Source organism: Hyperoodon ampullatus (assembly GCF_949752795.1).
Source record: "Hyperoodon ampullatus genome assembly, chromosome: 9".
In the NCBI taxonomy this organism is placed as follows: Eukaryota; Metazoa; Chordata; class Mammalia; order Artiodactyla; family Ziphiidae; genus Hyperoodon; species Hyperoodon ampullatus.
The window spans coordinates 24,686,771-24,699,972 of record NC_136922.1 but is presented as its reverse complement, the minus strand read 5'-3'; the positions used below and the strand labels follow the sequence as shown (position 1 = coordinate 24,699,972).

At 50.5% G+C, this 13,202-nt stretch overlaps 1 protein-coding gene across 1 annotated transcript in view; it reads right to left on the bottom strand.

Annotated features, from left to right (window-relative positions):
- Positions 1-12,777: 12,777 nt before the first annotated feature.
- VOPP1 (VOPP1 WW domain binding protein) overlaps positions 12,778-13,202 on the bottom strand; it is a gene marked incomplete at both ends in the record, with an annotated part of 62,372 nt that continues 61,947 nt past the window's right edge. The window contains one exon of the mRNA XM_079711304.1: positions 12,778-12,968. Within this exon, the coding sequence (XP_079567430.1) occupies positions 12,778-12,968 (191 nt within the window). The remainder of the gene's footprint in view (positions 12,969-13,202) is intronic.

Here is a 13,202-nt window from a genome sequence, read left to right as displayed (position 1 = left end):
CACCCAGCATGCCAGGCCTTGTGCTCGGTGCTGAGCGTGACGGCCGACAGCCACCCTCCTGCAGCTCACCTGCCCTGTGACGGGCGCCTGCGGAAGGGCCGGCCCGCCTCTGTCAGGACCGCGGACAGCTCCTCCGCAGCGCGGGCGGGGCGGCCGGCCTCCGGGCGCGCGCTTCCTGCTAATGGCAGGAGGGCACCACGGCTGAGTGTGACCGGTTCAGCCTTAGGGCGCCATGACCTCGGGCACGAGGCTGAGGCTGGCCCCTGTCGTCAAGGAGCCTGTGGAGTGGGCGTCCAGAGCAGAGGCTGGACCAGCCTGTGTGGATTTGGATCCGCCGTTTCCTACAGAGTTTCTCTGTGTAATCAGGACAATCTTATTTGGTTAGTGGGAGAATTACAACGGAATAACAGGTGGAGAAAGCACCTAGCAGGTGGAAGTGCTCTGTGATGGGGAAGTTGAAGGTGTGCGTGTAGTGCTCTTGTGTGAAGAAACGGGCTGGCTCTCCTGAGTCATGAAATGAAAACCCAGGTCTGTCCAGCGCCAAAACCCCAAGCCACACCACCGTCGCGCACCACTGCTCTGCCTGGCAGCCCCGAGCTTTCGGCCATCGTGGGCGAGGGCGTGTGTGTGCCCAGCCGCACCAGGCTCCTCTTCAAGGGGAAGAGCCTGCCACGGGCAAGGAGGAACCAAGCCACAGTTTCAGGCTTGCACAAAGTCTAAAAGTTCACAGAGGCTGGGTTCTCCGTCCTCTGGCCTGTTCTTTGTTTAATGCCCCTGGAGGTCTTCCCGCTTCTGTACCAGGTAGATTCTTGTGGCTTTCATAAGATCGTCATCAGATGCAGTGCTGGTCACATGTTAACAGGGACCTTACGCCCGCCTTAAAGTATTGTTCATGAGAGAAGAAAACGTGGCAAGCAGCATGATCACATATCCACCCATAATCATATAAATGTCCCCCACGGTCCCAAGAACTGAGGAAGCCAGCTTTTCAAACCATTTCGTCAGGCCACAGGGAAGTTATCCAACGCTTTATGCTTGGCTGCTGGGAACTAACGGGGGAATGAACAGCACGGTCCTGCCTCCAGAGGCTCTCCAGTAGCAAGAAGGACCACGCTCCCTGCAGCTGAACGGGAAGCTCTGAGAACTTGCCTACCTGAAGGGTGTCATCGTTCTGCCCCGACACTTGAATCAGCGATTGTTTAGAGAATTCTGCACTGGAAGTCACTTACCTCCTGAAATTGCGAGGCATCACACTGACTTCTAGCTTCCACTGTTACCTCCGAGAACCTCAGAGCCACAGTGATCCTTGTTTCCTTGTGCTCACATCTTGTGTTCTGATGTGAGCACTTTGCAGATTGTACAGTTTTTTCTCTGTCATGATGACGAGCCCAGTCCTGGGTTCTTTTTTTTTTTTTTTTTTTTTTTTTAACTTTAACATCTTTATTGGAGTATAATTGCTTTGCAATGGTGTGTTAGTTTCCGCTGTATAACAAACTGAATCAGCTATATGTATACATATATCCCCTTATCTCCTCCCTCTTGACGTCTCCCTCCCTCCCACCCCTCTAGGTGGTCACCAAGCACCTAGCTGATCTCCCTGTGCTATGCTGCTGCTTCCCACTAGCTATCTAGTTTACGTTTGGTAGTGTATATATGTCCATGCCACTCTCACTTCATCTCAGCTTACCCTTCCCCCTCCCCATATCCTCAAGTCCATTCTCTACATCTGCATCTTTATTCCTGTCCTGCCCCTGGGTTCTTCAGAACTTTTTTTTTTTTTTTTTAGATTCCATATATATGTATTAGCATACAGTATTTTTTTTTTCTGACTTACTTCACTCTGTATGACAGACTCTAGGTCCATCCGCCTCACCACAAATAACTCAATTTCGTTTCTTTTTATGGCTGAGTAAGATTCCATTGTATATATGTGCCACATCTTCTTTATCCATTCATCTGTCGATGTACTCCTGGGTTCTTGGTAGGCCCTACCAATCTGGGAACTCGTGTGTTTCAATTCTAGGAAATTTTCTTGAATTATTTCGTAATGTTTTTTTTCCCTCCACCTTTTTGCTTTCCTTTCCAAGAGATTTCAACTTTATTTTCGAATCTTTCCATTGTGTGTTTAGTTCCAGGAGTTTTTCTTGTTCTCAGGGTATCTTTTGTGTATATCCTCTTCTTATTTCTTGTTGCAATATTTTATCTCTTTGAGGATGTTAATTTATTCAACGCATAGTCATGAAGGGCATATTCAATGCCACACATTATTCTGGGCACTTGGAATCCATCAATGATCAAAACAGTCAAAAAGTCTTACCTTGTAGAGTTTGTGGTATAGCAGCGAGAGACAAACAATAAGGCTAAATAGGCAAATTTTCTCCTATGTTATAAGGTAATAAATAATATGGAAAAAAGATAGAATAAAACAAAATAAGAGGGACTGATGGTGGAGAGAACACAAATTACTGTTTTAAACAGGATGGTCAGAGTAAGACTAGAGACAGTGACATTTGAGCCAAGACTTGAAGAAATTAAAGGAGCTGGCCAGATGAGTATCTGTGGAAAGAGCACCTGACAGAGGCCGTGCCCTGTTCAAGAGCGGAGTGAATGACCACACGGGGGGAGGAGGAAGGAAGGCCCGGGCCTGGAAGGCCATTCGGAGGAGTTTGGCTTTTGCTCTGGGTGAAGTACAGAGCCACTGGAGGGTTTGAGCAAAGGAAGGACGTTATCTGATTTATGCGTCGAAGGGGACCTCCTGAGAGAATGCCTGGTGGACGTAGGGAAACCAGAAGGCTGGTCCAGGAGAGAAATGATGTGGGCTTGGCGAGAATGGTTGGCCTCTAGCTGTGTCCTAGAGCCAGTAGGATTCCTGACGGGCAGTGCAGAGCACGAGAGGGCAGAGTTAGCCTTGGAAGGGGCGTCGCCAGCAGCTGAGATGTGGAAGAGGCCAGTCGGGGGTCAGGGCATGTGGAGTCTGAGGTGACCGCGGACGGCTGGAGTTTGGAGAGAAATCCGGGAGGGAACTGTCACTTTGGAGTCATTTGCATATTGATTATTTACAGCTATGAGCTGGGAGAGCTCACCCAGAAAGTGAGGGGAAAAGGAATAGGGGAGGAAAGAGCTAAGGCAGAGCCTTGGCCACGTAACACCAAGAATCGGGAGGAGTTTGCTCCAGCAAAGGAGGATGAGAAGAAGCACTCGTTGGGTGGAGGTCTGTTTTCCTGGAGGCCAGTGAGGAAATTTTACGTTTGCAGAGGAGTGACCGGCTGTCTCAGATGATCCTGATAAGTGAGAGAAAAGCTGGTAGTTGGCCATGGCATTCAGCAGCCTGGAGGTCCTTGGTGAATTGGTGAGCAGAACAGACAACGCTAAAAGGAGTTTGGTTGCAAAAGAGAGGAAAGAAATGGGGCCATAGGTGGTAAGAGAAATAAGATCAAGAAAAAACTTTTTTTTTTTCCCAAAAAATAACAGCATGTTTGTAAACCAATGTGATCCAATGGGAGCTTTTTTAAAAAAATGATGTAGGGACTTCCCTGGTGGCTCAATGGTTAAGAAGCCGCCTGCCAATGAAGGGGACACAGGTTCAATCCCTGGTCCGGGAAGATCCCACATGCTGCAGAGCAACTAAGCCCGTGCGCCACAACTACTGAGCCTGCACTCTAGAGCCCGCGAGCCACAACTACTGAGCCCACGTGCCGCAACCACCGAAACCTCTGTGCTCTAGGGCCTCTGCTCCACAAAAAGAGAGGCCACCGCAATGAGAAGCCCGTGCACTGCAACAAAAAGTAGCACCGGCTTGCCGCAACTAGAGAAAGCCCGCACGCAGCAACAAAGACCACATGCAGCCAAAAATAAATTTATTAAAAAATAAAAAAATAATAATGTGCTGCATAATCACAATACCAGTGTCACACCTGAGAAAACTAACAATGATTCTGTAATATTATGCTGCATCCAGGCCATGTCCAGTGCCAGACCAACTCAGGAGTGATTTAAGTCTGTATTGTTGTTGTTTTCCATCGGGATCCAATCTAGGTTCCTGCTTTATATTTTGTTAATCTTTTCATAACCTAGGACACTCACCTGCTTTTTTGTTTTGTTTTTAATGACATCAACTTTCTGAAGACACCAGGACTGTTGTCTTATAAATCTACCCCATGAGTTTGTCTGATTCTTACCCCACGGAAACTTGTCCTGCCATCTCCCACTTCCTGTAACTTGGAGGTTAGATTTGGACTCTGGAGCTACACTGTCCAATATGGAAACCACTAGCCACCGATGAGTATCTGAATGTAAATTAGTTTAATGAAGATTAAGTTAAATTTTAAAATCCAGTTCCTGCATCTCCCTAGCCTCATCTTTCTTTTTTTTTTTTTTAACATCTTTATTGGAGTGTAATTGCTTTACAATGTTGTGTTAGTTTCTGCTGTATAACAAGGTGAATCAGCTATATGTATCCTAGCCTCATTTCAAGTGCCCAGTATCCACATTTAGCCCGTGTCTACTGTACTGGACAGTGCAAGTATTTCCATCATCATAAAAATTTCTGTCGGATAACACTGCTCCAGATGCGGTTATATCCTGGTTGGACATTTTTGGCAAGACTGCCTCTTAGGTGGTATTTTGTACTCCGTACTGCATCACATGCAGAGGCCTGGTTGGGAGTCCCAGGGTGCCCTGAGGGACTTGTAAACTGCACTAGGAATATCACACGCCCTCCACATCCTTCTCTGGTCGTCAGTCGGGACGCTACATCCTGTGATGGAAAGATTTCTAGGGAAAAGAAAAGAAAATCAAAGAATTTTAGAGCTGAGAGGGAAGTTTGATATTATTTTATAAGCAGCTGAGGAAACTGAGGCCCATAGAGGTTCAAGACTTGCTCAAGGTCACTGATGCTAATTGGAAGCAGAGAATCACCTTCAACAAGCATCTTCCTTCTCCTGGCCATTCATGTATCAGAGTTGAAAATACCCTGTGGCAACTGAGATCACACTACTAAAAATAACCATAAAATACCTTTTATTGAGTATCAGCATTAGGTACTGTATTTAGTCCTTAAAAAAATTACTTCACGTGATTCTTAAAACCACCCCACAAGGAAGGTTACTTACAGAAAATCTCTGATTAACAGGAATTTATTTTTTCAGGTAATAAGAAACCTAGAATTGGTTCAACCCTGTGAAAGCTGGTATCTCTGTGATCATCTTGGCCTTTCCATCATGGTCACAAGGTAGCTGCTGCAGCTCCAGATATCACATCAATGTTGAAAGCAGGGTAAACCTGCATGTGGCAGTGCCAGCAACTCCAGTCTCATTTATGACAAAAGTGAAATCTTTCCCAGAGGCCCAGAGTAGACTTCTATAGTATCCATCATTGGCCAAGACTGTGCCCGTTGCAAAGAAAATGTGTGGCTCTTCTGGCTTCTACAGAAGAAATAGGGAAGGCAATGGGGGTTGGATTAAACCAAGCAACAACGGAGGTGTTCCTTTCCTCACGGTTCAGTTGAGGAAGCTGATGCTCAGAGTGCAGAATCCCTCACCGGGGGTTACCCAGTGAGTTAAGTGGCAGAGATGCTTTGACTCCAGAGCCGATGATGAGTACAGTGTGCTCACTGAAGAATGAAAACGAGGACTCTGATGTTGCCAGGTCTGGGCTGGTTCAAACGCTTCAAGAGGTAGGATGTGTATGTCCTCAAGCAACAGGGGAGAGGCTGCCCCAGACAGTGATGCTGCCACCCGAATAATAAACTGAGGCAGGACGTTCAGGAAGAGAGTGCCGTAGGTATTTGGGGGTGGACAGCCGTGTGGTGGGGCGCTGTTTAATCATTGCAGGGAAGAAGCAGGAGACTTTAAATGCCTGGAAAAATGCTAGAGGAAAGCGGGCTACGAAGGATCCCGCGGTGCACCTGTGTCGTCAGAGCAAGGGACCTAGAAAGCGACGGAAACACGCCCAGCTGCAGTCTCGGGATACTGGGGTCGCAGGTGATTTCTGTTTACCTTTTGCTTTGTGCTTTCCTGTACGGTCTACATTTTAGATTAAAAATAAAGGCATGGGTTGGGTTTTGAGTAAAAAAAATATCAGCAGGGACTTTGCCAAGAAGGGCTAAGCAGGGTCCCCTCCTGGAGCCTCCCCGGGGCCGCCCCACCGTCTTCGCGCAGGTGCCGCGCCCCAACCTGGCTCGGGGCGGGGCGGGGCCCGGGCCCGTCTCTGGGCGGGCGATCTGGGCGCAGAAGCCGCGGGCCGCGGTCCCCGGTCCCGGGCTCATCGCGGGGTGGCGCGTGCGTCGTTGGCTGTCCAACTCGCACCACACCCCGGGCGCCTCCGTAGCCCCACTTTCCAGATGGGGAAACGAGGACACCAGGACGTCCCGTGCGCCCAGTCGTCAGGGCGACGCCGAGGCAGGGCGTCCGGAACGCCCGTCCATGTGCGCGTATGGTCCCTCCGTGCTCACCCGGCTCCACCGCGAGTGTAAGCCAGAGCCCTCACCACAACACAGGGCGACGAGGACAGCACGGCGCGAGCAAGAGCAGAAGGTGGGTAGAGGGAGCCGCTCTCCAAGGTCAGCGCGCCCAGAGCGTCCTCCCCAGGTTCTGGGGGACACGGCTGGCCAGGCACCGACCTGAGCTAGGCGCGGACGTGCCTTCCCAGGGCTCCCCAGAACCGAACTACACGTGCCGGGCACTGGGGCCTTTTTGAGGGCGACACACGGACCCTCCCCGCTCCGCCGCCATCTCTGCGAGTGGATGGGCCGCCTGTGGGGAGGGACCGGGCTTCGTATCTCCCCAGGGGAGCGCAGAGAAGGGGCGTGGAGAGCAGGACTGCCTGCCCGGGGTCCTGGAGACAGGAGGCCTCCCGCCCACCAGACTCTGCCCTCGGTAGATCCTGTCACCTTCTTCCTGTCCCCCACACCCATCCACCCATCCAACTCCTGTACCTGCATCCTAGGGCCCAGTCCTAGACTCAGGTGAGAAAGGTCCTAGCTGCCTGTGAGTACAACCTTGTCACCTCTGACGGCAGAAACTCATTCAAGGGCACGAATGGTTAGCAGGTTTTGGGGGATGAGGGCTCTGGCGAGAGGACACGACTTCTGCAATCTGTATCCGCATACTCTTCTGCACCCACATGGGGGCACGCTGCTAACTTCCTCCTGACCGTGACAGGATTGAAGAAGCCAACTACTACTGCCTTTCCCTCCCTTCCCTTGCTTGATAGCAACTCACTCCTCCCAGGATTCCTGTTTCCTTGGAGAACCTGGTGAGGACAAAGGAGTGACAGCTGGTGGCTGGGGGACATTTGGGGCAGAAAACCTCAGGGCTAGTCCTAGCCCCATCTACCAGACCTGAGCACGTGATCTGGGCACGCTCTCCAGGTCCCACTGGACCTGCGGCCTCGCCACCTGCGTGTTCCTTAGCAGTGCCTTTGGGGACTGGAATGAAAGGCTGAGCTGCAATGGGGGCAGCACCCATCACGGTCCCCAGAAGCTCAGGAAGAATTCGCCCCATACCTCCCAAGACTGTTGACTTGTAACCTTAAGACTCTTGAGTTTTGTTACAGAATCTACAACATCAGACGTTTAATTTAGAGAATGTGTTGGGTCCCTAAAAACTGTAGACTGTATCAGCTGAGGTTGAACTTTACCTTCAACCTTTTCAATAATTAACTTCCTTTTAACCTCACTGGATTTTGTTGTGACTGACGGGCCAGAACATAGGAGCGGAGTATTTTCTTATGCACTTCCCTCACACTGTCCAATAAAGCAGCCACTGGCGGTGGAGTTACTGTGCACTTGAGATGCAGCTGCCTCAAGTTCACCGTGCTGGTGAATATAAAATCCACACTGGGTTTGGAAGACAGTATGGAAAAAAGAATGTAACATTTCTTGTTAATATATTTTACACTGCTACATGTTGAAATAATATTTTGATACATTGGGTTAAATATTATTAAAATAAATTTCATCTTTTTTGATGTAACTAGTGAAAATTTAGTATAACGTGCTTAGCTGACATCTTTTTAATGCACAGGCCTGGTCTAGAACATACATCTAAAAGCATTTCTCCTTATAAACTTTAAAGCAAGATGAAAAATTCCTTTCTTCCTCAAAAACATGAGGGATCGTTATTGTTTGTAAGGGCTGTGACCAGGCACTTTTCAAAGGCACACACTCTGTACACACAAAGGTACATGGTCTCCTGTTCCTGTACAATGAGCACCAGTCTGTGGCAAATGTGACTCAGGGCTTTCAGGACCTCAGGACTGTTTGTGATTTCGAGTCCAGAGAGGAAGAAAAAGCAGGGCCCCCCTGCATTCCTGCTACCGTTGAGACCACGGGCCCTGGGGACCAGGAGCCTTTCCTCACAAAAGCAAAGCCGGACAAAGCCTCACAAAGCAAAGCTGGAGTCAGAACGGGAGACGCAACAGAACCCAGCTCTACGGGGGGATGGGAGGTGTCAATAATCGTCCCTGCACCAACCGCACCAGTTTTAGGAAGGCTTGGAGCAGGATCCACCCTGGACACCGCGGCACAGCCATGGAGGCAGGAGCATTGGAACAAAAAACAATGGGGGCGTCAGGGAATGGCAAGAGACACACCCAGGTAACAGGACGGATTGCTTATAATCATGGCTGGTCCTGGGGCACGCACAGACCTCATTCAACGTCAGTGGTGGGGAAAAAAGATGGTTGCCCAAGGTTTCTCCTTCCCAGCTCTGGTGGGCTCAACACCCACTGCTGAGCCGCCCACAGCCAACATTTCAAGACGGTAAGGTGACATGGGGGGCAGTGGCAGTGTATGGGACCCGTTCGGCTTCCATCTTCACATCCTGGATGTATTCAAGGGGAATTTGCTCCCCTCACAACACGGAGCTCATCTCCTGACGGGCAAAGGACTGGGTGGGAACTCATTCTCTCTCCCACTCGGCTTCAATTCCTCTTGCTCAGGCAAAAGAGGAATGAGGGAGAACAGAGGATTTCTAACATTTGTTGAGTGACCATAATGTGATTTTGAGGAAACTGAGATTGGGGATCATTTGAGTCATTGAAACTCCTCTGCACGTTGTCAGCTCCCATCTTTTCTCAGATCTGTTTTCTTCACCTGTCAATCCCACCTGCCACCTTCTATTTCAGAAATTACAATTTCTGATCTTGCACTTTTTTGCCTTGATAACTATTATGGACTTTTTGGAGTTCAGTGAAATTTGGGAGGGACAGACAAGAGTGAGTCCTGTGTTTGCCGTCTCCAGTCATGACCTTTGATGTGTAAATGACCCTGCTCCCGTTTCACTGGGGGAGGCTGATGACCAGCGGGTTGTCCAGTGAGGCGTGTAAATCAGCTCTGAGTTCCTCACCAGCAGGCTGTCTGGCCTCTTCTACCTTATTTCCTGTCCTGTTTTAAGATAGTAAATTATAAAACACTACTTTATAAACATTGTCTCAGTTGGTGATTCATGTAAAATACAGCCTAACTGTAGCAGCTATAGATCCGTGAGAGAAATACAGTTTCTGACCAAATAGAGTTGGATTCTTTTTTTTTTTTTTTGGCTGCGTTGGGTCTTCGTTGTTGTGTGCGGGCTTTCTCTAGTTGAGGCGAGCGAGGGCTACTCTTCTTTGTGGTGCGCGGGCTTCTCATTGCAGTGGCTTCTCTTTGTTGTGAAGCATGGGCTCTAGGTGCATAGGCTTCAGTAGTTGCAGCACGCGGGCTCAGTACTTGTGGCACATGGGTTTAGTAGCTCTGCGGCATGTGGGATCTTCCCGGACCAGGGCTCGAACCCGTGTCCCCTGCATTGGCAGGCGGATTCTTAACCACTGAGCCACGAGGGAAGCCCTAGAGTTGGATTTTAAAATCAAGGCTCCCCTACCTATGCAAGCACACTCAGGCCGCCAGATAACTAATATCAGTATTAGCTGTGAGTCCACATAATTAATGCTTCTGTCTTCCTATTCCAGTAATTTTTTCCTTAGCTAGATATTTTAAATGTGTTGGTGAAACAAAAGTTCCTTATCTTTTTTTTTTTTTTGTGGTACGCGGGCCTCTCACTGTTGTGGCCTCTCCCGTTGCGGAGCACAGGCTCCGGACGCGCAGGCCCAGCGGCCGTGGCTCACAGGCCCAGCCACTCCGCGGCATGTGGGATCTTCCCGGACTGGGGCACGAACCCGTGTCCCCTGCATCGGCAGGCGGACTCTCAACCATTGTGCCACCAGGGAAGCCCCCTTATCTTCTTGGATAGCGTCTAATTTCCAGTTCTCCTGAGGTTGGGTGCATTCCTCACCCACTCCACCCCACCCAGCTGAACTGAGAGCCCACTGTGCATCCTTCTTTAGAAACTTCATCTCTCCCCTCTTTCCCACTCCCCAGCAGAACAGTCAAAGCACACACCCAAATTTATTTTTATTTTGCATACATAGGAAACATGACCCTATCAAAAGAACAGAAAAGAGAAGTGAGCCAAGTGTTACAAGAGGAAAAGCATGCACCGATCTGCTCCCAGTTCGCTCCTGGCCACACCCGCTAAGGAACTCTATGCAACTTCACACACCAGGAGCTGGACTGGCTCCAAGCGGTGGGCACTGTCCACCGACAGCACGGGGGGAAACAGAAGGGGCAGGAAATGCCACTGCGAGTGGAATTTCCACACACAGTGTCAGTGCCCACAGTAGTGGGTTCTCACCCCGGTTCAAGGGAAAACAAAATTTATCTCACACAAACATGAATATAAAATGGTTGAGTGCTACCGAAATCATTCAGTCTCAAGATCATTTGCTATCAAAAAGATAAACAAAATTTCGTCATGGACGTTTGGGTGGCAACTCAGCTGCACCCAATCCAACTCCAGGGGCAGCTGTCGGGGCGCTTCCTCATCAGAACAATAAAGGGAGAAACTGGACCTGAAAATGCAAAATGAATGACCTGGAGGAAGAGGACCTTTTGGACCCATGTAGTCATCCTGGGTTGTAAACAGCAAGTGTTGCCCTTTGTTGTCTCATTCGAATCAAGGACTTGAGTGCGGGGAGGTACTGAAGTTGGGCACAGGAGTTCAGAGGTCACACTCGGTGGTCAAAGACACCGGCAGCAGCATCTGTGTTCACAGACTGTTTCCAAGGTGTTCATCTGGCTTCAAGAGCATCCTGTGGAATTCCCAGGGAGGCTCCCAGATTCCCCACCCTTAGAAAAGGTAAGTCACTGTGGCCCCATCCTGATTCCTCACCCCTACGCCACAGACGTGTCCCAGTAAAGCAGGGACACAGAGACTAGGGCTAGGGAATGAAAACCCTTAGTATCCACTCCGGTGAGATGTCCTGACGCGCAGGTTCAATGAGTGACAACTCCTCAAGAGGCTCTGTTGAGTTCACTTCAAAAATGAGCACTCCACCCCACCACTACGTATACAGGGGTCTACTACATGTCTCAGCTACGCAGCTTTGCCCTTCCTATACGTGACCTGTCAGGTCTCACTCTGGGTTTAAATACGCGATCGTGGGCATTCCTGACAACGCAGAGGAGCAGGACCCGGGCCCCCTAACAACCCCAGGACTACCTGTGATCCCAAGGCCAGAGAGGTTTCTGAGCCAGGCTTTGCGTTTCCAATCAGATCTTCTTTATTCTAATTTTGATGAACTCATCATCAGTGAAATCTATTTGGTCCTTTCTGAAGAGATCGCTCTGCAGTCCTGGGGTCTTGCGTTCCCGTCTTTTTCTTTACAAGCTCCTCTTCAGAGCCCGGCGGACACCTGCTGAGGTCAACCAGCCAGGGCCCAGGCCTGCCCAACCCAGGCTCGAGCCACTGACTGTGCCCTGCTGGGACACCTCTCTCCAGAGGCTGATGTGGCTTCCCAGCCGGACATGCCTCTCTGCTTTGAAAGTGTCCAATCCATCACAACGCACCGTCAGAGCTACCTCAGGGGAGGGCACAGAGGTGCCTGGCCGTGATCACAGGCCAGAGAGCTGCCGATGTCCAGGAAAGACTCCGAGTCTGACCTCAGGACAGGACTCCACACCACCTTCCACAGGACACACTGAAAAGGGCTCGTACATTTTTTTCCCCAAGTCAGACCAAGAGCTCATCAAATGCAATGTCCGGTTTGAGGCAGGGGGCAATTTCCCATGAATTTAAATAACTTTCCTTAGTGACTTCCAGATAACTATAGACAGCAACTTGGTCTGATTCCGGATCCTCATCTCCTTGAGATGCAAGCCGTGCCCAGGGTTCTCCCAGCCCTGGCTGTGCAGAGGGCAGCTCTGGTCTTCAGGAAGGGGATGGAGAAGAGAGGGCTCCTAGGCTGTGCCGCCAATGCCTGTCTCTCTGAGAGCCTTTTGAAGAGGAAGACTGACAGGCAAGGGGCTTACACAGCTGGCCCTGTGGTGCCTCGTTTCAGACGGGCTGCCTGCCATGTGCGGGGCCTTCTGGGCGGCCCGGGCCCCTCCTCATGTTCACATGTACTCACCTGCACGCGCCCTGCCTCACCTTCCACCGGGGTTTCTCCCCTGAGGGTCTGGGCACGACACCCTAGGGGGTCAACCCTCAGGACTCTCCACTCGGCCAGAGCACAGATTACATTGGAAACAGAAGCAACAGAGGAGACACGGGGTGAATTCAAATACTGGTCCTCCAAGGAAAACTTGAAGCTGTGCTTGCTTTGAAGATATCAAAAAGGAATTTGCCCTTAGTGGCTCAGAAGACCATTCCTAGAGGTGAACAGTGATGGGGACAGGGAGGGTGAGTGACAGCCTCTCCCGGCCTCCCCGGCCAGTTGCACAGGCAGGTGCCAGGCAGCTCCCGGCTACTTGGTCTTCACCACCTGTTCATATGGGGGCGGTGGCGTGTTGCAGTAGGAAGGGGGTGGTGGGTAGGCCATGCTTCCCTGGGGTGAGTTGGGTTGGACCTGGAAAGCCATCGCCACAGGGTTCCCAGCAGGATTCATCCCTGGTCCTCCAGGGTCGGTGTAAAACGGCAGCCCCGGCTGCTGGGCTCCTGAAAGACAGGAAAGCAGATGTGAGCACAGGAGAAAAAACCCACAGCCCATCACAGCCAGGGCCCAGACACAGCAGGGCACCTGGGATCAGGTAAGGAGCAAAGGCAACATGCCAGCCCCGGCCTCCTGGAGCTTCTCCTCTACTGGATGCAGACAGCCAGAAAGCACCACAACCCGAGAGGGTGTCTGAGTGATGGAGGGACATTAGCGGGGTCAGGTGTGGCAGGGACCAA